Below are 26235 nucleotides of genomic sequence, written 5' to 3' on the forward strand. Positions count from 1 at the left end.
AAACTTCTCACATTGTTTTAAAATTATCTGTTTATGTTTCATCCTCCCACTCTAGACTGTGAATTTAGCAACAGCATGGAGAACCCACATGCTTCTTATTACAGCACCTTGCACATAGAGTATTCAGTAAATGGTTTGAATTATGTAAACACATGTAGTGCATCTATAGGAACCCAAATGAGGGAACACATTTTAAAGTTATGTACCAGATCCTCTACCAGCCAATCTCTGTGAACTCTACTGCTCATTTGCAATATGAGGCCATGAAGAGAAAAGGGAAATAACAAGTCTTTATGATTTTGTTTCCAAAGTTACTGACATTGTTGTGTAGAGGGAACTTAATAGAAATAGTGTGAGCTTTGGGATCAGGAGGCCCAATTTCTTATCTTGGGCTCTCCACTCATACATGGTGTGAGCTTGGGCTTACTGACACTGTTCCTCAATATCTGCCCCCTTGGAATACAGAATAGCACCTGCTCTGCAGGGTAGTTTTAAGAATTGATGATAAGGTACAGAAAAGAACCTGGCATATTCAATATTCTGTTATTATTATCTCTATTATGACTTCAAATATAATTACAGTTAACTAAATACTTTATTTGAAAAGTGAGTTACTATTTGTAAAGCACTTAAAACAGTGCCTCATAAGCATGTGTCTGTGTGTGCATGTGTGTATGTATGTATATGTTTTAGTAAGTACCTAAAATATATATGAATTTATTATATAAAAGAAACAATTTTAGCTGATATTTAAAAGCTATAAACTCTGAAAAGTTTAAACTATTTTTAATTAACAGTTCTATATTTCTGAAATAAACCCAAATAGAAAGAATTGTACATCTGCAGTAGAGATTATAAAAGCATTATTCGTTACTTTAAACAGCACGTTATTGTCGATTAGGATAATGAATAAGTGAATGAATGAAAATGTGGTCTGTTAAGTACCTGGTAAACATAATTAAGCTGTAATTGTAATTACAGACAGGCAAGAAGGGTCCCATTCAAAAGCAAACATGGGCTTCCCAATCTAAAAAATGGCATTTTCACCATACCTTAATACAAAAACTACTCGAAAGTTCCAAAAAAATCTAATGTATCTGTTGCTTTATTGGAATAAGTTGGAGTTTGTATTTTTTGTTGTCTTTTGTTTTGTAAAATCGTTCACCAGAAGAAGTTGGATTTTGGTAGACAGGTAGAACAGGATGCTTAAGCGCTGTTTTCTAAATAGTCACTGGGCAGAGTGTGTGTAGGAGAGAGAAGAGAGAAAGAGGAGTTTAGTACCATGAAGAGCATAGATGCCCCTGAATTATCTATGAAAGAATTAAGTTAACGGGCAATTAGTCTAACAAGAATATATTAAAAAATACTTTAAGGGCCCTTTATAAGGAACTGAATAACTATCAATTATTCTATTAGTATTAGCATTATTTTAATATAAGCTGTAGATCAGCATTATGGTTGTGCAATCCAATTTGCAAGTAAGCATGACATATTTTCTATCAAAGCAATGTCATTCAATGACTGGTACTGCACGAGAGACAGATTCTCTTTCTCTGGTAAAGTCAAGTGTGCTCAGTCTGGCTTGGTCCAATGCTTTACCTCCTCTACAAGTCTAAAAGTTCTTTTCCTCTCTTCTTTATGCCCTAAACCTGTGACTTCTTTAGGCTTAAACTTATTGTGTATATACTGTCTTCTTTCCTTCCTTCTCCCAATAGACTGAATTATTTCTCTCTATATTTCCAGGACAAATTCCATTGCCTAGAACTCAAAAGATATTCATCTAAAGTCTACTGAATAAGGAAATCCATTTTATCCATTTAGCTTGATTTAATGAGCCATTTTCATTCAAATAATAAATACTTTTAACATCTTAAAAGAGAAAAAAATTAAGAGGAAGGCCTCTGTCCTAAGACTAATTGTGATTTTAATTTTGTTGCATTTTGTTTTATTTAATATTAATTTTGAGACATCAGGGTGAGAAACTGCTAACAAGCATCTGTACCAAAGGTAAACAAGTCTTCTGATAGGAAGTCACTTTATTATTCCCTCTTGAATACCAGGAACATGGACGAAGTGGTATCATATCAGGTTCCAGTTTTAGAAAGGAGAAAGGTAATGAAACTTAGGGATTTTAAGCCCCTGCAAACTCTACTGCCAGTTATTCTCTACCAACTAGGCCTATGATTTTGGTAAAGTCAGCTAAGTAAGTCTCCTTTGGCACATAGGGATAGCAGTGCCTCCTTAATTATCCCACAGGCTTAAATTAAGGAATATAAGAGATTATCACCGTGAAATCATGTTGGCTCTGAAAACTGTCACTCAAATATAAGGGCTCATGTTGATGTACCATGTGGCAGACTAATGTTGGGAATCATAACTCATTTTAGATGAAATAGCTAGTACCTTCCAGGTGTGGCGAACTGCCAATTCTGATACCTTCCACAATGCAGGCAGCCCAACACTGATCTTCAAACTTCAGCTTAATGGTTATAAAAGCCTCTCACATCCATGAAATATCTCTTTTCTCTTTTGGCATCGCCAGTCTCTAGTAAAATGCTCAGACACAGTACCACTCAATGAAGTTTTGTTAATGCTAAGAAATATTTTTTCAAAAAACTAATAATGGAAGACAACACATTATAATAGCTAAAAGTGTGGGTTCCAAACTTAGACTCCCTGTGTTCAAAATCCTTGATCAATCTACTTAATCCTTACAATCTTGGGTTTATTTTCTAGTGGACATCATTAAAAACAAAGCTTCTTCCATAGGGTTATTGCCAGGATTAAATTTTAATAATGTTCTAGCACAATGTCTGGCACATGGTGAACACTAAAATTCTAATTTATTGTTAGATGCTAAGAGTTGCCTCCCTTTTACCACTGACTGTTAAATGTGATGAATTCACAGATTAATAGGCAATGTAAAAGAGTAAATGTAAAAGAGTAGATCACATGGGTTTTACCAAGAAATAACAAAACCATTCTGTGTTATCCATATACCATCACAATCATCTAATAAGTTATCACCGGTCAGCCACTGCAGTGAAAAGCAGGAGCCCATTTGGTATGGGGCAGCCCTCTGCAGCCACAGCTCTTCCTCAGCCTGGCCAGTTAAGCACACAATCATATTTCTCTGTTTGCTCCTGTCCTTGTTCATGCTCACCAGGTACAAAGACAGGAGACTGGCCCAGCACAAGTCGGAAATAGAGTGTTTCACCCCCAAAGGGAGTATGGGAAATGGTGGGAGAGCAACAATGAGCAGGTAAGCAAACTGTGAGTGGCCTGAGGTGGTGTGAACTAAATGTCTGCAAGCTACAGGAACAGGTGGCTCCCTGGTCTGGATCCTCCCTCAACTGTGCATCCCATACAGTGTGGCCAACCTGGGCCACTTCTGGTTTTCTGTGTGTCTGATTTGCAAAACCCGTGCCCTTCATGTGAAGTCATGGGAGCCTCCTGTCCCCAGTGCTACCGTTTTTCAGGGTTGTGTGCTTTGCATGTCTGAAGCTTAGCTCACAGTCAGTTCTCCCGTGGATTTTTACTTATTGATCAAATACTTCTGGAGTTTGCAAAGTGGAAGAGATTAGAGGAAATTCACATTTCAGGACAATTCAGTCACTTAACAAAATGAATGCAAAAGCCTAGGACTGGCTTTGAGGGAAGAACTGCAATTGAAGAAAGACTCCGGCCTGATGCTGGATAAGCCTGGGAATTAATCTGATTTACTTTGGATGTAATATCGTCTCACAGCCAAGAGCAAATGCCATGTTAAACTAGTGACCTGTAGAGGCAAGAGGCTTTTGTGGACTGGAATCAGGAAAGCTAGTCTTCCTCTGGCTATTGTAGCTTTGCAGCTCCTTTCCTTCTGTGTTTGGTGGTAAACAACCCCTGTTGCTGCGCTATGCATGTTCCTTCCTAACAGGCACTCCTAGCTGAGCTGTGCCCAGTACCATGGGGCATTTGAAACTATAAGCAATAACTGAGCTGTGTTGCATGAAGTGAACGTGCTTTATTGCATGGGACTGGGTTTCAAGCAAAGGGCTCCAGAAAGACTGTCAAATTGGAATTGAAGAGTTCCAGAACACTGGAGAGCCTTGAGTGGGGGAATCACTTGCCAAGAACTCTCTCTCTACTTCTAATTTATTATGGCTGTTCCCAATCCATCTGTGATACAGAAGTATGGAAGGGAAGCTCTTACAAATCAACGTGGATTAAAGGAAAGGTGAAGTGCGAAATGTACAGTGTGTATATGTGAACGTGCAAGTGCTGAGGACAGAGTTTGAGATCCAGCTAAGTAGTAAGAAGATAATCTTGTTGAGTCCTATTAAAATTTCACCCCTAAACGTTGTGTTTGCTTCTGCAGTAGTGGGCTCCTTCTGGTTTTCAAATAATGTCTAACTTTCTCCAAGTACCACTGCATTACACAACTTCTGGGGGGCCATTCACATTGCAATCTGTGAAAAAAAAAATGGTGCCTGGAACAGTACAGCATAGTGAGTAACCATTCATTAGTGGCCCTGGCCAAAAGCTTGGTCATCTACAGCTCCCAGAGACAAGGCAATGAGAGCATGTGTACATGTGTAGGCATTTATGTGGGCACACTGGTGTACCTGATGGCCTTATGCCCATGATCCCTTTCTGCAGCTGTATTTGTATCTCAGTACGCCTGGGAGTAACTCAGCACAGTGCTCTTGAGGCTCCTGGTTTCCTTCCATTCAGATTTGACAACATGGCATAATTCTTGTCCTTGAAGATCAAAGAGCTCTGGAGTTGGCTGCACAAGAGGGAAATGACTGTGGAAAATGAGCACAGGGGCTCTCCAGAGTGACTTCTGATCTGAGGCAACTGTCAAGGAGTGGTACTCCCAAACCTAGGGAGCTTGGCTGCCTATCAGACATACAGAGGCAAAATCTTGGGCAATGCAACCTAGGGATCTATAGTGAATAAGTTTCCTAGGTCATTCTGATTTAGCCAGTCCATAAACTGCTATTTTGCCATAATCCATTCACCAAGGAGATGACATGGAGTTATTCATGGCGAACATTAGGTCTCAATCCTGTCCTGCAGTGTTCTTGGGATTGTTGAGTCAGTATTTGGAATTCTCAGATCTGATCAGCCCAGCAATTAGATTTGCTCAAGGCTGTCTTAATTGACAATGGGAGAGAAAGAGACAGGAGTTAGTGGGACACAGAGGGTAAAGGGACCCCAGACCAAATAGGCTTCTTTGGGTCAGGTCCAGATCTACAGAGGTAGCCACTCAATGTGTCTATACTGGGATGGCCCAAATTTCTCTACAATAGCAAGATACCATATACCTTTTGTTTTCTCACTTGTCTGGATAGAGCCAAGGTAATGGCAAGGCTTATTACATTGCCCTGTCCTGATGGGCAGAGGGAAATAGTGCATGCTGTATAAGGACACCTCTGCCCCACAGATAAGCATAGCTCATTGGGAATAAATGGCCTTCCCATCCTCTTTTCTCTTTCTTTCCATTTCTTTAGCATTACATAAACATTGACAAAGAGGGAGAGAGTGTCTGGGGGAGGGATAGAAAGTTCTTCAAGGCTCTAAGACAGCTTTCCACTAGGGAGGAAAAAAGTCCTGGAAACATATAAAGGGAGGGGTCAAAATGTCTAAGACCTTCAAATTGTTTTTTCCAACTCATATTTGTTCATATCAGTATGCACACACACATACACCCACAATGACATTAATCCAGGAGAAACAAGTTTAAAATGAATATTAACAGGGAAGATGAATCAGAGAGGAGGCAACTGCAATGTAAGCCATTTCTAAATAAAGTTCAAGTAGTTAATTCCAACTTGCTTACTCTGAAATTGAATGGAAGGGCTGGGAAAAGGATAACTGTTTGAGACTTGATACTTTTAGTCTCAGCTGATAGAAGTCCCTCTTTCCTATCCACTCCCACTCCTCCCCCCAGTTGCTTTCCGGAGTTATAGTCAAGCATCATATTTACTTGGCAAACATCTGGGCTGGGTCTTTGGCCATTACCAAACCACCAGTCCCAGGGAAGGCTAAGGGAAGCTCAAACAACCACAGGAAACCAGGAGTCTTCCCCCCACATCTCATTTGCCTACGTTTTATATGAATAAACTATAGGGTGGACAGGACCCTCTGAATTCATGCCTCAGGTGGTTCTTCCAGAGCCCAGCTGCTTAGCAGGGAGAGAAGGGGCTTCCCAGTGCATGTAGTCATAGCAGAGCTCATATCTTACAGCCCCAGAGACCTCTCTCCCTTCTCCCTCCTCCCTTCACCCCCACATTTGGAAAGGAAAAAGCACATTATATATATATATATCCATAACATTCCAGCTTCCTGAAATATTATGTTGCAGTTTTCCCTTTATGTGAAAACTTTTTCCTCCTGTCTGAATACAGCATAACTGGTGGTCTTTTCATATTTTCACAGTGGACAGTCTAAGTGTGTTTCAGAGCAGAATCCTCCTGATGGCAGGAGAAGTGAGAGTCTTAAACAGGGAGGTGCTCTAAGAACCCGAAATTCCCTGAACCCTGCCCCTGTGAGTTCATACTGGGACGGTCTGACCTCAGGAATGGCAGAAACCTCAACAGTGAGGTTATTACCTCCCATCTCAACAGGGACATTTCATCAGAGTGCTCCTGAGGGGGTGCTCTGATGTGCTCATGGTGTGCCCTGTGAAGGACAGGCACAGACATTCTGAGCCTCCCATTCTCTCTGAGAACAGGCTCCTTTCCTCAAATGAAACAGAGATCTAGAGTCCCCATCTACTGCTTGAACGAAGGAGGGTAGCATGGGGGTATTTTTATTGTTGCTATCAGTTGATACCAAATATGTGAGCTATTAACTCCCAATCAGTTGATTTTTACCTAGTAGTTGCAGCATCTAATTTTAGTAGAATCTGTTAACAGCATTGTTAAAAATAATCAGGAACTCAGATTTGAAAAGTAATTCCCCCAAAATTATGTCCATGTTAGGATTGCTTTGCCTTTCACTCTTTCAATGATTTCTTCCTTCATGTCATGCTCATTTATTAAATATCTACTAAAGCATACAGCCTGACACACAGCAGGCACTCAATACACTTTAGTTAGTACTATTATTACCCAAGCCTACCCAGCTTAGGTTGGAGTTCTTTTTTTTTTTTTTTTGTCTTCCATTTTCTACCGTGATCATGTTGTTTTCTCAAAAATCCATTCTGGAAAGGTATATAAAATGAAATCTAGTAATAACAACAAAGTTAATTCAGTGTTATGATTTCTCTGCTTTAAAACATGTTCTCCCAACTTTTATTAGGTGCTTAGATACATCCACCTCTGTTTTTCTAAGTACTTTACCTATATGAAAACCATGTTAGGATTGCTTTGCCTTTCACTCTTTCAATGATTTCTTCCTTCATGTCATGCTCATTTATTAAATATCTACTAAAGCATACAGCCTGACACACAGCAGGCACTCAATACACTTTAGTTAGTACTATTATTACCCAAGCCTACCCAGCTTAGGTTGGAGTTCTTTTTTTTTTTTTTTTGTCTTCCATTTTCTACCGTGATCATGTTGTTTTCTCAAAAATCCATTCTGGAAAGGTATATAAAATGAAATCTAGTAATAACAACAAAGTTAATTCAGTGTTATGATTTCTCTGCTTTAAAACATGTTCTCCCAACTTTTATTAGGTGCTTAGATACACCCACCTCTGTTTTTCTAAGTACTTTACCTATATGATCTCCAATTTAATCTTTAAAAAAGGTAAATGGTAAAGCCCATATCAGAGCCCAACTCAAGTTTGATTCTGGAATTCACACTCTAACCTCTGTGATATCTGCCACCCAGGATAAAATCCAAACTCATGCACTCAGAATACAAGGCCCTTCACACATTAACTCTAACTCTGTGACCTTTACTCCCTCTGTTTCAGCACATATATTCTGTTCTCCAGATGCCCCCAAATTTCTTGCAATTCTCCAAATACACTGACTCCTTTCTACAGTATTACACCTTAACACATGCTATGTCTCTACCCAGATCCCTTCCTTTCTCCGTTTACCCATCTTCTCCAAACCTCATTCCTGTTCTATCTGGCAAACTCCTACTCAGTTGTCAAAACCCAATTCTAATGTCAATTCCTCTTTGAAGCTTTCCTAAATTCTTAAAATCTATTTTCTACATGTCTAGATTCATAACTCTAAAGTACTTTGGGTTTACCTCTGATATTGCATATTATTTAGTTGCCTGTCTCTTTTCACTAAACTTGAGGTTTTTGAGGGCAAAACGTGTCTTGTTCAATTTTACATCCTCAGTACCCAAAGTGGATGGGCTCAATTGATTTAATTGGCCAATCAGTAAGAACGCATGGAGAACCTTTCAGTATGTAGGTAGTTTTAGGGACCCAGGAGTGTTCAGAAGAATATTAAATAATCTGCACCCTAAAGGTACTGACCTTAAAGGTAATTTTTATTTACTTGGAAGGATCCTGCAAGAGCAATACATTAAAGTATTAAATCTGTAATCCAGATAATAAGGCCTAGGTTTGGACACAGGAAGGAGAAAGCAACATGATAGGTAGTTTCAAGTTCAGGTTTCTAAAATTTCTAGAAGAAAACTTCATAAAGTATATGCTGAATAATGTTAGACTGAGTGCAAGAGGCACTCCATGAGCAAGAAAATAGAAAGAGCAGAGATAGGAATATGGATGAAATTAATTTCACCAACACTATATGCTATATGTCCTTCTTGGAGCTTCTTAGTGAATGCCTACACAATAAAGGCTTGAAAATTTCCACAGAAATTCGTTTAATTCTGTTTGACTTATTTGGCCCTGGAGCCATTTATTCATGAGTCATTTTTTGAGCTTCTCCACTTTATATACTGTGTGCAAATAAGTTCTACCAACTTATACAAAAAACAAAAGAAGAAAGTAATATATTTAAAGTAACAGAATAATTCTTGCAATCTTATTATAAAAAATTTCCTAGGGGAACTTATTTTAAGTCTGACAAAAACTCAGTCTCATTAATGTCTGGTGATTAGAATAGAAATTACTAACTGTATTAAGTGCCACAAATATAAATCAGTTTTCTAAGTTCCTTTGCCTGTTTTCCCTAAAGTATCACTAACGTTGAGTATATTCTACTTATGTTATTAAATTGGACAGTTTTCTCTTCACGTGTGGAAAGCATAATATGAAATAGTAACAGTACTGCTTGAACTACATGGGTCTCTCATTTCAGTTTCTGTTCAATCCTCTTCCAGTCTAATACCCCTTTTGTTGGAAAAAGGAGGAGCTGGTCGAAATCTTTTGTGATGTTGCTGTCCTTGCTTGTGAAATGCATATTTTGCACATAGATAGATAATTTAGTAGCCATATACAAATATTTGTATATATTTTGAGGCAAGAGATTTGATAGCTTTAATTTCCTATAAAAGGGGAGAAGGAAATCAAAATAGTTTCTGATGAGACAAATGAGAAGCCATAAAGGGCACAGCCTTGTCATCAACAGTTCAAACTCATATACTCCAGAGGAAGAAGTCAAAGTTAGAGGCGTATTAGCCTCTAACATACAGGTTAAATTTTGCAATAGCGTCCACCTAATCTTATTACCATATTCCCATTAGGTAGGGCATATTGAATTATGAGCAAAAGCTATTCAGCAGAGCTAAGTGCTCTGAAAATTTGAATCACTACTTCATCTAATTCCATGTTTTATGAGTCATCATTTTGAGTTGATTCTTCAAACAGAAGAATTCTTTATTTCTAAAAATGTTAATTCATCACTTACTATGCATAAGGCACTATGATTCATACTGAAAATTCAAAGAGATGTGAAATAGGGTTTCTCTGCCTAATGATTTTTGGCCATTAGCACTTCACATGCCTTCACAGCAACTATGCTTTCTTTCATAAGCCTATGTCTCCTACACTCGTAGAACCAGTAATCAACAGAAAGTCGTGAAGTTTAGTAGCCTATATAGCAGGATTTACACCTTACATATTTTCTCCTTTTGAGTACACAAATCCCATGAACCTCTTTAAGCATCAGTTTTACAGTCTGTAAAAAGGACATGATGTTGATAATTGCCTCACGCACTGTTTTGAGGAATTAAAAATTGCATGTGCAGTTGTATACATGTTAGCTATTTGTGAAGAATGTCTATCCAGAGGGATATATTTCCTTTATCCCTCATCCATCAATGAACATTTAAAGTTGATTCCACATTTTGGACACTGTGAATAATGTTGCAATGAATATTGGGGTGCTAATACCTCCTTTGAGATCCTAATTTCAGTTCCTTTGGATGTGCCGAGAAATAGGATTGCTGGATCATATAGTAATCTATTTTTAATTTTCTGAGGAGCTTCCTGTTTTATATAGTAGCTGCACCATTTTGCATTCTCACCAACAGTGTGCAAGGGTCCAAATTCTCCACTTCCTCACCAACATTTTTATCTTTTTTTACTAATAGCAGTCTTAACAGGTGTGAAACGATTAGACTGTTCTGTACACTAAAAATATCTGTTAAGTGGGTATATCTTAAGTGACCTTGCCACAGTGAAGGATGGATAGAAGTTAGGAAAGGATGGAGACAGGGAGGGTGGAAGGAAGGAAAAAGAAATAAAGGAAGGAAGAAATGGCAAACATAGTGTTAAGCATATGAAACATCTCAAAGGAAGTGGGACTAGAACTGATTTAGCACCTGTGGCATGGGCCCATTTTTTATCCAATAAAAAAATGATCAAGCAAAATTGCCTTTTTAAGCCAGGAGACAATAAGCATGTTGGTGGTAGATCTCCAACCAGGATTCAAGCTTCTAATAGAGTGCAGTCTTCACACATCAGATTTCAGTTACATTCATTAGCTGAGGTGCTTTAACATCAAAAGGCATCTTTTGCCTAAATAGAAGTCATTTTTTCATCAACTACTAAAAAAATTCTGGGTTGTTCTCTTATCCAACAGTCCCCCAGGATTCATCTCTGCAGTGTTTAGGTCAGTGTTGATTCAGAGCTTTGGAAATTTATCATCAGGTCATTTTATGACACAGACTTGGGGGTTCCTGTTTCCTTGGATGCTCCACAGGGGTATGTCTTGGAAGCCTCTTAGTTTTTGTGTACACTTAGTAGAGACAATACCACATGGTGGCAATGACTCTGGATTTAGGGTCAGATCTGAGGCACTGTTCTACCTTTCATTTGAATTGGGCATCAGTTAAATTCCATAAGCCTCATTTTTTGCATCTGTAGTGCAGGTTAATAATACCTGTCTATACCAGGCATACAAGGTGATAGAATTAACTTCATTTCCCAAACACTTCCAGTCCACCTACTCAACCAGACCCCACACTAAGCACAGGAGATGCATGTGGCTGTTGCCCTTGAAGGTTCTAGGCTTAGTGCAAGAACAGGCTCATAAATTAAAAGTACCACTTGGTGAGTGCTATGCCAGACAGCTGTTGTTGAAGGTCAACTATAACAACATAGGTGAAAATGCACCGTGAGGTGTAATGTTCTATTCAAGGGGCAGCTATTATCATTGCAGGACTCTTGTTCTCTTTGTCATCAAATCCAAGCCCATGTCTTATTAATTTAAATCAAGCTGGGTTTCTCCACAAAGTCTTTCTGGCTGCACCAGCCCCCAGACACAAAACAGCTGTGTCTTCTTTTGCTTTCTTTTTATGAAATTATAGTCTGGGCTTCATAGTGATTGCTGGAAAAGATCATTTCCTGTTGGCAAAAAAATATTTTTTTTTGCTTAGTTGAAGTATCTCAACTAAAGCCTAGAACTTAAGTGTCACAATAAATAGTTTAGTTTTGAAGTTTGAGTCCATGTTACTGCATTATGGATCAAAAAGAAGTAGTTTAATCCAGGAAAGAAAACTCTGTGATGAACCAACACTATGCCTCTGTTTAGCAGATGCTCCTACATTACATCTTTTGTTAGATGCCTTCTCTTTATGAGGACCTGGGTCCTCTGATAGAGTAGCAGCTGTATCAGAACCATTAGGTGCTTTAGTAACCTACACTGATGGACATGCAAATGTTGGGAAAGCCTCCTGTTGCCCTTAAACCCAGAATGGTTTAAAATAGGGCCAAGGGGGTTCTCCTCCCATTAGGAATTTATTAAAGACTAAATGTCTGGTAAGAGACGTTCTCTGGGGGAATTATCAGAGAAGCATGCAGCCACTGTTCCCTCTCCAGATACTTAAAAAACAGTCAAAGTTCACCCCATAGGGTTTTTGGAAGGGTTTCATGAGATTTAGTATGTGGAATTAGCTGTTTTGCCATAGATGCAATATACATGTTAATTGGATTCTGTTTATCGTGTTATTTTAACATTCCCCTGGCTTTAGGGCTTTTTAAGCTCCACTTTATTTGCAAATCCTTCCTTGAAACTTCACTCCCCAGTTAACAGAGCTTTTCTTTGAATTCCTCTAACACCAACAAGAATAACTCAATGGGCAAGGACAGATGTCTTTTCCTTTCACCATAGTTCTTGTACCGTTATATTCATTTTTGCCACACCTGATAGTATTTTAACACTATTCCTCCACTATTAAAACAACCTTCTAAATCTGTCCTGGGCACCACTGTCTTGCTGGTGTCAGTCTTCTTTGTTCCTTATTAATTGAAGGACTAAGTATTTTAACAGATATTATTAATTAGGCCTTAACATTTTCCTGAAGTGGGACTAGGTCTGGGGCCAGATGAGGAATAAGGTCAGTGGATAAAATTGTGGTGAAGATTTAAAGATTATGGTGTGATTTCTACATTCAGTTATTTTTGTGGAGCTCAAGAAAGAGGATCAAATATACCTAAAATGTTAAATGACAAAAGACAATTCTTACAGTTGAAGAGCAGCATAGAAAAGAAGCCATGAGTGTTTCTTTATATATTCATTCATTTATTGAACAACCCTGTAGATTATGTATGTCTTCAATAACTAGACCATCTCTCTGGTCTAATACATTAGATTACCTGTCTACTCCAGACACTGACTAAAAGTCCAAGGTTAATCACTAATGAATTGTTAAAATAACAAAAGGAAGAGGAAAAACAATTCTTGTAAGTCAGGGATGATCATGAAAAATTTTACTACTGGACAAAGAAGTCTAAATTCTACTTTCTGATTCCTTTCACTTCTTACTCCATCCCCACGGAGTCAAACTGGATTGCCGGCTATCTCTTAGAATATTCTTTCTAGATTTCTGAATTTGTGTCACTGCTCTTCTTCCATGGTGACAATGACTAGCACTCTGTTTTTGGATTTTGCCATAATCTACAAATTATTTAAGGTGTACATGCAATCTGCCCTGTGGACCGGCAGCATTCCCTGGCCACTCCCCTCCTGCTGGAAATGGTTTCTTCCACTTGTGAAGTTTTGAATCCCTTGTGATCTGTACCCTGTAGGAGGCCAGTGAACTGACTGACCTCTTGCACCCATACTTCACCACCATTCACTCTCCCTGCCTTTAGCAGCCTTCCAACCTGCCTATGTGCTGCTCCCTTGTTTCAAGGCCCTAGAGAAAATGGAAACAAAATACTGTAACTCAAAATACTGTATGTTTATCAAAATACTGTAAATCATACTCTTAGTCTTTATATGTATCTTCTTTCTTGAATTCAATTTTACACTCTTTGAGGGAAGTATCTTGCATCAAACTCTCAGTCATGATACCAAAAGTGCTCAAGAATCAAAATCATTTGTGAAAGTATCACATACCATTTGTTACCAACATTAGTTTAAATATCAAAATTTTCAAAGTTGTGCAAATTTAAGATAATTCCTGAAGTTGCACCATTCTCATTTACTGGCACTCTAAATAAGTCAGGGAGAAAATAAGTGTTGTACACATACATAGGACAACTGTCTTTTATTGGATCACAGCATTTTTCAAAAATGCTGAAAATTGCCATACAATATTGATTTATATGGTTGTAAGCTTTAAGTGCCTTCATCATTAAGGCATCCAATCATTATCCTTGATAAGTACAGGTGCTTCATCAACCTGTGCTATTTACGTTAACAACCAGAGATGTAGGGTGCTTCCTTGAAACTGCAAAGTTTATTACTGAGAAGTACTGAGACATAGGGTAATAAATAATGTAAGTCAAATGACTAACTTATCAGTTTTAAAACATATATCATCACCAGGTAACATCTGAGGCTTCTCTTCCATAAAAATAAAGACAGCTCACTTCAAAAGGCAAATATGGACAGTGTACTATTATGGAAAATGGAACTGGAAATCATTAAATGGTATCAGTCCCACTTTGCCATTTTCTAACCATGTAATTTTGGGCAAATCACCTATCTCAATGAGTCTCATTTTTCTCATTTTTGAAAGGGGAATAAATTCATTGATCCTATCTACTTTGACAATCAGTACTTCTAAAAGTTCTTTTTAAAGCACTAAACAAATATAAGGTGCTATTGCTTTGATTATTATGTCTGTATTAGGTAATTTAATCCTGCATTTCCATTTACTCAAATGTTTTTCTCTGTACACACATCTCTAATGCCTGCATCAGGATGGCCATTTAAACTGTTTTTGTTAGTGAGATAGCTATTTACATCTGTTTGTTGTAACTGGGAAAATTTATATGGGTGATTCTGCCATTTTCTTATATTTTATGGTATATTTCTCAGTGTAATCAAAATCAAGATGCCAGGTCTTAGACAAGCCTCAGGATGAAATTCTTCCTCCTAATTTAGAATGTCTGAATATAAACAATATCAAACTCCTTAGTATCTTTTAAACACTGTACTTCTACTTTGTAATTTAAGCAAGTTATGGAAAGCAAAATGTACTGACAAATAGTTTAAGAAAAGGTGCCAAAAACAGAACTGCAATGGCAGGTTTTCTGCTTATAATATTCTTAATTCATCAAATTCCTTTATTGATCTAATATTTTCTGATTCCATCCTAAAGATATATTTGCTGACGACATTAACAAGGTGTTTTTTTTTTTAATACTTTCTGTATTAGGAAACTTATAATCTTACTATCTTACTATGCACTCTCCCTTGGCCATCCCTCAATTCAAAAGCACAAATAAAAGAAGTTTAGTTAGATAACTTTCTTATAAAAATAACTTGTTAATTTTCATAGAACATATTTTATTATTCTAATGCCCTGAAAGTGTGCAGTTGAAGAAGGTACTACTAAACCATGCAACAAAAGAGAGGAAAATGGCCTGTTTCAAGAATTTTAACTGCTTATGAAATGTTCTAAGAATTTTAATTGCTTGTATGTCATTAATAAAACCCTAAACAAGTTTTGAGGGAAAAAATATGCAGATCATTCAACAGCCATTTAAAATGGGCATGAAAGTTCTAAATTCCATAGACTTTTTTGATGGTCAGACTCTCTTAATTACTACTTGCTTCCTAAGAATGTGCCCTGGCAGAATGCTCCACTTCCTGGAGGTTTTTGGCAAGTGAACAGAGAAACTGAGAGAGGTCATTAAGCTGACATTCACGGCCTGCTTGAAATGAATGATTTAAGTGTCCCACATGGAAAAGAAGAGGAAGAATAAACTTTAACGAATAAAGGTAGAAGGTGTTATTTTGGCAGACTCAAACTGTAAGCAAGAAATGAATAAATCTAACCCTCAAATAACTATCAAAGTGCTGCTTTCTTTTTTCCAGAAATAAAGAGCAAATTGTCATAAAATAGATTACGTAGTATTAGATTTGACAAAAAGGTTTAATTGGTACCTAGAAAGAACAAGAAGTTTTTTTATTTTGTTTTGTTTTGTTTTTGGCCAAGTCGTCTTCTTTCCCAGATGCAGCAAATCCTTTTCTCTGTTTCTCTCTCTTTTCCACTCCTCTTTCCTTCTCCTTCTCTAATGCCCCAAATATTCAGTGGGGAAGGTGAAGTGCTATAAAAAGATAAGGAAAAGTTCCCTTTCCTTTTTTTCAGCTCAGGCTCCTAGAACAAATGTATAATCCTGAAACTAAAAATAAAACTAAAGTAATAATAAACAACACTTTACCTGGATTGAATGGGAGGTTTGATGGTGATGAATAACCCCTTGCAAAGGTGCTGTGCTTTATACCCTCATGTGTATTATCCCTTTGCTTCCTTCCTGAAATCATGTGAGATGAGCACGGGAAGTTTGTTTATTCCATTTTACCAGGAAGTAAAGAGGCTCAACAATGTTAAGTGATTTGCCCAGCATCACTCAGGGGTCAGATCTTGGACCCACATTCTGGATCCACTACCCATACTGCCTCAGTAAGCTTTCATCACTGAGACGTTTCACTAAAACAGATGTATCTGTACAAAATGTACAAAAAATAGGTGCAGATGTACCAAATAAAGGAATACACACTTCCTCTGTGATTTTCACGATGGATGTCAAGGTCTGTGCTTTTGTACTTAGTTTATGATCTTTTTTATCTGTATATATTGAGCACTGTTGATGACAGCAAGTTACATAAAAAGTAGAAAGATCCATAAGACAAAAGAAATAGAATTTCATTAATAGTGAATTACTTTAAAACCTTAATTCTAGCAAATAATTCAGTATGAATTTTTTCATGAAATGAATTTATCCACTCAATTATTGGTCCAAAAATATTGAGCACCTACCATATTTAGTCAATGCACTATGGATATAATAGGAAACAACCCTCTGTGCTTTCATAACACTCCATCTAGGAGATGAGATGGACATACAGCAAAGACTAAGTGCCTAATGTGGGGACTAAGGGGTGGCGTTAGGAAAGCTTCCCTCAAGAAAAGGTAATTTAGGTAAAAAAAAAAAAAAAGATAGGAAGTACTTGGGCAAAAAGGAAGGAAAAGGCAGAGAGGAGGACCACAAGGAAAAGCATTTCAGGAAGAAATAAAAGGTCAAACAGGAATGATGTGGAATTTAGGTGAGTAAATGTGATCATCCAGGGAGACAGTTCAGTGTGGGAAAAGACAGGCCACACACCAAACCCTGCAGAACTCCAATTCCTGCTACAGTTGGTCAGGTTAAAGAGGAATAACCAGAAATAAGTGATGGCTTTACCATATATTTTAATTTGCACTGAACTGAATTCTCTGTTCAGAGCTCTAAAGGGTCCTGAGTATATTGTTATTCTCTGAAACAGTATTCAGGCGGAATACAAAAAGTAACATTCTTAGATAACCGTCTCCTTACCAGAAGCTTTTACCTGCATTGTCTCATTTAATCCTCACAACAACCTGCTCCAAATGATAGTCTTTTTTTTTTTTGATTTTCTAAAGATTACCAGTATTTTATTTTATACAAAGTGGAGGTAATGATACAGTCTTTTTTACCACAGCTTAAAGAAATTATCATTTTCCAAGCATCCAGGATGGTAGATCCAGTATTAAGAACCCAGAGTTTAGGATCCTTTGTCCATTGCACTTTCCAGGGCACCACGAAATGGGCCTGTTAGTTTTAAAAATCCTATTCATCCTTCAAATGCTTATTACAATTTTGCTGTGTGCAAATGAACAGATAAATTCCCTGTCTTCATGGAAAGAAACTATATTCTACTAATAAACAGAATAATGTCATCAGCCAATGTTTTTCTTAAGAGTTCCCATTTACTTCAGAGAAAAAAACCCTTTCATAACCCAAGGAATGAAATGAAGCACTCAGATTTGGACTCCATTTCTCTGGTGTCTCCTGTGTCCATTTCCATTGTGGTTCAAACTGTCAGGTCCTCTCTTGCCACATGCCCACATGCCCATGGACATCGTGAGCAAAGGCATGGATGGCCAGAAAAGATGTCAGTCCTTTGTGCAGATTGGTTGGTTAGGATAGTTCCCTTCTTACACATATATCCAAAGGTTTTTTGGGTTGTTGTTGTTGTTTGATCTGCTATTATGTTTTTGAGTATGGCTACATGTGATTCCAAAGGCCATCACTGTTTCCTCCCATAGGTATGTTCCATTAAAACTTCTCCTCACTGTGAACAAGAACTTCCCTAGAGTAGAGCACGGTAGAATAAACACAGTTGCGCTTCTGGCTTCTAGGCCCATGCTTTGAATTAAAAATGGCCTCAGTGACCTGAAAGACTAACTGTCCCCCCACCCCAGCATTCTTGTTTCTTATCCTGCTGGTAGGACAGAAACGGTGTTGTTGGCAACCATCCTTCCAACCAAATCCTAAAAATAATCTGGAGTGTTTCTTTTTTGCCATGCTCCAGAAGCTAGCAGACACCTGGGAAGAAGAAAAGTAATGCAACTGACAACAGAAAAGGGAGCAAGCCAAGTGAATGCAAAGTGTGACACAAACCCTGAAACCCTCCAGAAAGAAAAGTTAACAGGTGTCAGGGCCCCATCTGCTACTGGGGGTGGGGGTGCAGAGCAACTTCCAAACCTGGAAATAACATGTCCTTCCTTTACAGGGCAAGGGGTGGAGGTCACCTCACATTCTAGAATTTTGAGGAGACCAGGTGGCAATGTTTTGGGTAGATTAAATGGAATGGGATTTCAGAGGAAGGGGCAGAGAGAGGAAGACCCCAAAATGGAAAGGGACACAGGAAGAAATGAAAAGCAGTGTGGGAAAGAGGCAAGAACCATGATGTAAGAGGGGCTGTAGAAAAATGGTCTGTTATAAAGGGGGGTGTCCCCGGTAGAATGGATTTGGGGGTTGCAGTCAGACAGCCCAAGACAGTGGGGCTCCACACACAATTCGGTCCCCAACCTGCTAAAGGCAGATTAGACTTCCAGCAAGGAGGCCAAGGGAGCAATAGGAATCCAGAGAGAAAGGATAGCTTCCTGTTAGTTTTCTGTTTCTGAAACACCTGTTGCGGAATCACTGCAAGGAGCAGGGGACAGAGTGTTTGGGACATGCATAGCTGTGTCTTTGAAACCCAACCCAACTCCTGCTTAGGGTATCTGGCAAATGCCCTCGATGAGTCCTACACACAGATAAATTACTAACCACTGGCTGTGATGATATTGGGTTGCCAAAGCCTGTGTTCAGAGACTGCCCAAGGCTGTCTAGTTCACAGTGCCTAGAACAGAGTTGTCTGGACATAACCAGACCCCTACTGTAGAGATCTTGGATTTCTTTGTGGTGGGAAATCACACCAGGACCTCTCCATATAACATCCCTGAAGGTCAGGCCTCATTCTCTTACCATAGTGAGGTTCCTGACAGAGGGTCTGTAGTTAAGAGGCAGTTGTGCCATTTTTAGTGGTAAGGAGAGTACACGGTCAGGCGCTGAGGCCGAGCTACCAACCGCATCTTCTTCAGAGCAGCTTTCAGACTCCGGGCGGTGGACACGGAAAGGAACCACATGGGAAAGGGAAGAGGGAGAACAGCCCTAAGAAATCACACATAAGACTACACTCACCAAGCCTCTAATTTGAAAGCAACACGCTAGGTGCCAAAGGCGCATCTTCCCTCTTAGAATTGTTATTTAAGGATTAGGCCTAAAAGTAAATTTGTGAGGAAAATTTCTGTGAAGTAGAAAAGTTCTCATTAATTAGAAATTTGCATGTGTTCATGGAGTTTGTACATACCAGCAGGTAAGCCAGACTAAGTAAAACCACGTTCAAAGTCAGGAATTCAGATATAAATCCCCCATTACCCTTGGCTGGCAGAATACAACCTAAGCAGGATCCACATCTTATTTCCTGGTAACCCTTGACTCCTCCTCGTTCCCTCCCCTCGAATGATTAGGTTGGTGAGTTGAGGCCCTTTCGGATACTGACAGCTTTAGGAAGACCTTGCACCGGGCACTTAGGCACAGCGCCTCAAGCCTGCAAGCCTTGGCGTCCATGCTTGCATCACAACCAGATGTTGCCCTCACATGTGGGCTCAGAGCTACAGCAGAATCCCCATAAATACTCCTTTATCTTTACTGATACCCCTTTGACACACTTCGTGGTAGTGATAAACAGAAGGCCAGATACAATAAGGCAGCCCTTAACTCAAAAGGAGCACACAAAGGCCACTTCCAAGATCTCTTCCCCTGGTGTCCTTTCGATGCCGTATTTCCCGAAAGGACAAGGAAAGCCCTGTCCATCCGGCTCCCACGACCGCCCACGGTGGTCCCCTCCCGCGGGGACGTCGCTGAGTCACCTGTTTCCCTTTTCTCCGCAGCTCCAACGGAAAATCGGTTACGTGGGCCCAGAACGAGAAGAGCAGCCGCGGCCAGCACCTTTGGCAGCGGCTGTCGGTGCACATCAACAGGAAGGAGAACCCCAACCAGACGGCCGTCATCAAACCCTTCCCCAAGAGCACGGAGAGCCGCGGCCCGGGCGCGGGCGGCGCGGGCGCGGGCGCGGGCTCGGGGGGCAGCGGCGGCGCGGGCGTGGGGCCCGGAGGGCCCGAGCCGCCGGACGCCGGCCCCAAGGCGCTGTACGACGTGGCGGAGGCCGAGGAGCGCTTCCCGGCGCCCGCGCGCCCGCGCTCGCCGTCGCCCATCCGCACGCTGAGCCGCCGCGCGGGCTCGGCCAGCCGCACGGACGACGACGCGCCGTCGCTGCGCTCGGAGCCCGCGGCGCGCAGCAGCTCGTCGCAGGGCTCGCTCATGGAGCAGATCAGCAGCGTGGTGACGCGCTTCACCGCCAACATCAGCGAGCTCAACTCCATGATGCTGTCCACCGCGGGCCCCGGCGCCGGCGGCGGCGCCCCGCTCTGCTCGTCCTACCTGATCCCCACGGAGATCCAGCTGCCCACGACCATGACCACGTTCGCCGAGATCCAGCCGCTGCCCGCCATCGAGGTCACGGGCGGCGCGCAGCCCGCGGCGGCCCAGCCGGCTGGGGCCGCGGCCCGGGAGAGCGCGGCCGCCGGGCCCGAGGCTGCGGCCTGCAAGCCCGACCTGGAGGAGCTGGTGGCGCTCACCCCGCCGTCCCCCTTCAGAGACTCGGTGGACTCGGGCAGTACAGCCCCCAACTCGCCGGTGTCCGAGTCGGCCCTGTGTATCCCGTCGTCTCCCAAGTACGACACGCTGATCATAAGAGATTACTCTCAGAGCTCCTCGTCGTTGTGAAGGTCCTTGGAAACCACGCCGGGACCCGCCCGCGCAGCGCGGGCCTCCCGTTTCGCACGGACACAGTGACGAGCAGAGTCGCCTGGTTAAGACCCGAGGGAGAAGATGCCCAGGAACACCCGTAATGGAAACAGATTAATAGTGCTATTTAACATCAACCGACGAAGACACCGACTACACATCTTTCGGCAGATTTTCTTCTAGTGGCCTTAGAAAACATGGGCTTTTAAGAAACACCGCTTCTATTTTTGAGGGCTGACAAGGAGTCTGTTGAAACACTTTCATACCAAGTGCTTTGCTCCTGGGAAGCAATGAGTGTGAAACAACCTAACGGAGGGCAAAAAGCATGGTTAATAAGCAACTGTAAAAAGTTTTGTTCGTTTACTTTAATTCTTTTCCCAGAAGATTCTTTGCTTCACCAAACATGAATGTACATTTTCTAACAAACTCAAAATCTGGGACCAAAACGTCAACCGTTCTCTTCTTTTGTTCTTTCCTTTAAAGACCTTGAAAATCAGGAACTTGGCTCAGCATTTACTGAGGCGTTATTTGTGGGTGTGTCCCATTGCAGAACACAAAATGGACGAGCGCGCCGCTGATGTATGTAAGGCTTTTTCCAGAGACTTTCCTCTCCAATTTAGTTGTGAAAACCTCTTTTAAAAGCCTGCATCTGGGATTCCACCTAGTTATTTCAGTTCACCTCCATTATCCACGAAAACCAGTGGAAGATTTCTTGACTATCTCACCGTGTTGCCAATCAATACTGGAGTAGCAAAAAAATATTTTCTGGAGTACTGTTTTGTAATTCCCTCACTGGGGTGCGTTGTGTAGCTGGAAATTCTCTTTATAATAATAATTCTTGAGCTCCAGCCTGGCTATCTCTTTCATGAAATGTGGACACTCCTCCTTATGAATGCTGTTGCATTAGTATTGCCAGCTAAAATATTAAAATATGCATTTGGGCTTCTTCATCCTTTCTTTTGAGAACCTGATGCACAAAGAGCTCCTCTGTCCTCTTCTATTCCCACCACTGGAAGAACAGTCCATAGACCCAATGAAGACACTGTCATGACTGGAGGGACTGTTGTTCAAAAAATTAACACAATCTTAATACACTGGAAATTTTAAACTGTGTCAAGTCAACTTAGCAGAGATTTAGCTATGCCAGTGAGCAGTGATTTTAACTTTTCTGGGCTGCTTAACCAGGGCAGCTATGAACTATGACAAATGTAGATTTTTCAAAGCAATACAGAATACTAAAACAGAGGAACCTTAATGAATATAAACCACAAAATCTTTCTTAGCCATTCCAAAAAGAGGCAAAGCAATTATTAATATTTTCCTTTTTAAAATATTCATATGATTTTGTGCACTTTACATACTATCACTTTTTAAATACTGTAAAAAACATTTAAAATTATAATAGAAACACGTGCTTTGATAGGCTCATATAGGTAGAATTCATAGCTCAATACTTGCAACCACTGTCATCTCTTTCTTCCTCCCATTACAGCTATCCTCAGGTGCCAAATGTTTTTGATTTTTAAATAAGGATAGTAATAAAAGGAGGAGGTGTCCTATAAATTTAAAGTTCATTTGACCCAGCCTTATACTAAAGATAGCCTTATGAAAAAGATTTGCTGTGAGGCAGAAGTTTATTTTTAGCAGAGAGAAAAAGATAAATACAACCTTTTTCCTTTAGCTCGGTATTCTTATTTTGGTATATAGTTTTTTATTTCACATCTACTTTAAAAAGGAATTGAGAAATGAAAATATATCCATTGACATACCCGTTCTCCACTTTTAAAAGTTAAAATAAATGTACTGCTTCACTTCCCTTTCCTGACATCTGTTCTTGCATTAAATTTTAAATCAAATCTTTCAATATAAAACATTAAAGGCTTACATTAATGTAGTAAAATATTAATTTGTAAAAATCAAACCTCCCATGCCAGATTTGAAAGTAACATCTTCAGGGCACCCTGATCCCAAATGTTAATAATAAGACTCTTGAAACAGTAAATCTAGCTAAGGTTTATGGTGTCATTGAAAGCAACTGTCTATCTCTACTTGAAAAACAAATGTAAATATTTTGAAGTATTAATATCCCTGGATCCTCATCACAAGGGTGGCATTGACCTGGGGATTACTGTTTTGATCTCTTAGGCACTGAAACCTTTCTAAATATGCTCTACTATCTTAAGTTGTATAATTTGTTTCATAAAATCCTTGTTGATTTCCATTTTATTCTCAAGTACAATAAGTTTCACTGTGTTGACCAATGGAACATTTTTTAAACTTTCTCCATAATCAAATTCTTTTTCTAATATTTTTAGTAGCATAGTTCTTTAAAAGGTATATACTACCTTTTGAGAAAATTCATTAGAAATTAAAATTTAATGCAAATAAATTACCATCTGAAAATTCTGTATGAAATTATCAATTATAATAAAAAAATGATTTATCCAACTAGAGGAAAACAAGATATATTTTTCTCTGTATTTCTATATCCTTTGCCACTTGATTCAGTACATTGTATAATACATAATATTATTAGTAATGCATTCTTGGGATCTTTTATTTTGGAATGATGCTAACTCTGTCTCTTTGCCAATTCTAATACCAGGTTCCAAGTAATAAATCTACAATACCAAGAGAACTGAATATTCATTCTAGGGCTAGGATATGAACTTCACAATTCATTTGGGTACCTATTTTCACTGAATTTCCTTGAAAGCAGTCTGTTCCTGGACCAAATGATAATGCAGTCAGAACCAGAGTGACTGAAAGGAAGGGGAAAGTACAGTGAAATGCTAAGGTTCAGAAAAGTAACCCTAAAAGACAGTTTGGTCCCAGGATGAAAAAAAGAAGATCTGGTTTGATCAAGTTATACGGCCTATCTAAGCAGTCCATTCATTCTTCTATTTTGGGAGAGGAATGGGGACAACCTGAGAAGATCATATCTGGATTGGGATGAACCAACCGTCTTTCTGGGTTAAGCATAGGGAACAGAAAGGAAGTGTGGAACGGAAAACCATATGTCACTCGATTGAAGCAAAGAACAAATTGTTAGTAACAGTCTTTACCAAGCAGCTGCTGTTACCAGCAAGTGATCAGGAAGACTAGGAGCTATTTCTGATTGTAAATGAATTATATAATGGCTCTGCTGCAGTTCTGTGACTTCCAAACCAGGAATTAAACACTTTTTTTGAAAAAAAACAAAACAAAAAACATTTCCTATGCTAGTCTCCCAGCAAAATGTACATGTTTTGGAGACTTGAGAGGTATTATCTGAGTTCACATTTAGCCACAGCTTATTAATAACCCTTGAGCTGTCTGAATCTCTATAGTTACCACTTATAATTTTATACTGTGAAAAATATACAGATCAGTGAAAAGTGTAAAGATAACTGGAATTCACTTTAAAGAGGCTCTGAGGCCTGGGAGATTCTCTGCTATCTGTTGAAAAATGAGGCATGTATAAAACAGTTGGCTGAATTTCACTGATCTTCGCAATGTGAACAAATATACTATGTATATTGTGTGTATTTCTAGAATTCAATGGCAGCTGCCGGTGGTGTTGTAATTAGAAATCTATATAGAATATAGATGTTTAGAGAGATGGTGCCAATCCTAAAAGATCTGTGTGGGCTACAAGTGCTTGTATTTACTTTTTTCTGCACTTTAACTTATTTGGTTTTAAAGTTGTGTGCTCGTATCTGTTCTTTTCTGTTGCTGCAGCTTGTACTATTAAAACAATAGAGAATGTTAAATTATTTTGATGTGAATTGCAAATGATTTTTTTCATAAAGTTTAACATTTTTATCAGCATTGTTTTGCTTTGTACTTGTATAAATGTGTTTTATTTTAGCATTTTAAAATACACTTGCCTGTTCCTCAGTTTTCTAAATCATGTTAGAGTTGGTGTTTGTGAAGTCACTTTTCAAAAAATATTAAAAAAGAAACTATAATATGACCTTAACGTTCTTCCCTTTAAGTGTTTAGAATGTTGTCTTAATAATGTTTTCAAAGACCCCAAGAGCCATACTATGAATTGCCCATAAATTCTGAATGATCTACACATTTGAATTGTGGGGTCTACAAAGTAGCCTATGGACAAGAAATTAATAAAAAATATAGACCAATCACAAACCAGCCACAGAAGCTGTCCCCAAAGACATCTGCAAACACCTTTTACAATATAAATACTTTTTTTAAAAACAGGGGAGCCTGTAGAGAATACACTTTTTTTGTGTGTGCCTGGAACTACAAATTATAGATATATTTCCATTAGCCGTGTTGATAGAGGTAACATCACCAAAATAATATAGAATATGTGTGTTTATAATATGTCTCTGTACATGTATATAGAGACACATTCATAAAGATATTTTACTTGGGAGTCCATCTATATAGTGTTTGTGTGTGTTTGTGTGTGCATGTATGGGCATATCTATATAATTTTCCTAGAACAAAATTACTTGTTAAATTAATTTTTACTCTGATGGATTTTTAAGCAAATTTACAGTATCTGAACATGAATTAGCTAAAACCTTAAGCATAATTTAAGCTAGATGCATGAGGTATAGAAGAGAAAGACAATATAGATTTTAAAATATATCCTCTCTCTGCTTCCCTACATTGTATTACTTTTACACATATAATATGTATATACATATATTCTTATACATATGGAAATTGATACAAAGTATGTTTTGTCGTAAAAAGAAAACCATTTATTGTGTTTTGTCAGACTCTCAAATCGATACAAAATATGTTTGATCTTAAAAAAGAAAACCATTTTTGTGCTTTGTCAGACTCTCTTGCCTCACTGTCTTCTATTCAAAAGTAATACAAACGGGTATATGTTCATACAAACTTGAAGTTGAGGTGAGATCCACATACAGAAAATTACCTTCTAAAGATAAAGAGTCTTGTAAGAGTCCCTAGAATCATGGAAGGCCAGTTAAAACTAGCTGATGCAATGGAAATGGCATTGAATTAAAAGTCAGGACCTAGTACCCTGTCCCATATGACCTTGAACAAACCACCTTGACTTCTCTATAACTCACTTCCTCTTTCCTGAAATGCAGAGTTGAGATACGATAACCTGTGAGACTACTTACACTTCCAGCATTCCTGAAACGTGATAAATGCTCAATAATTAACAGCTATTATTAGTGGCAACATAGATTTTTTTATACAATCAGTATTCATCAGGCAGCTTAGGTATGTTATGTCCAATATCATTTGTGGAACTATAACACATTCTTGTC

The 26235-nt window shown here is 39.1% G+C and overlaps 1 protein-coding gene across 3 annotated transcripts in view; it reads left to right on the forward strand.

The window, feature by feature from the left end:
* Nucleotides 1-21087, forward strand: part of GRM5 (glutamate metabotropic receptor 5) — a 487023-nt gene extending 465936 nt beyond the window's left edge. For 2 of the 3 annotated variants that reach the window (XM_037011752.2, XM_073215907.1), the window contains exons 9-10: nt 3167-3262; nt 20065-21087. In XM_037011752.2, coding sequence (XP_036867647.2) covers nt 3167-3262; nt 20065-20959 — 991 coding nt within the window. In that variant the 3' untranslated portion in view covers nt 20960-21087. The remainder of the gene's footprint in view (nt 1-3166; nt 3263-20064) is intronic. The other variant, XM_073215908.1, reaches the window with a different exon arrangement.
* Nucleotides 21088-26235: the final 5148 nt, after the last annotated feature.

The sequence above is a fragment of the Manis javanica genome, chromosome 11 (assembly GCF_040802235.1).
Source record: "Manis javanica isolate MJ-LG chromosome 11, MJ_LKY, whole genome shotgun sequence".
NCBI classification, from domain to species: Eukaryota; Metazoa; Chordata; class Mammalia; order Pholidota; family Manidae; genus Manis; species Manis javanica.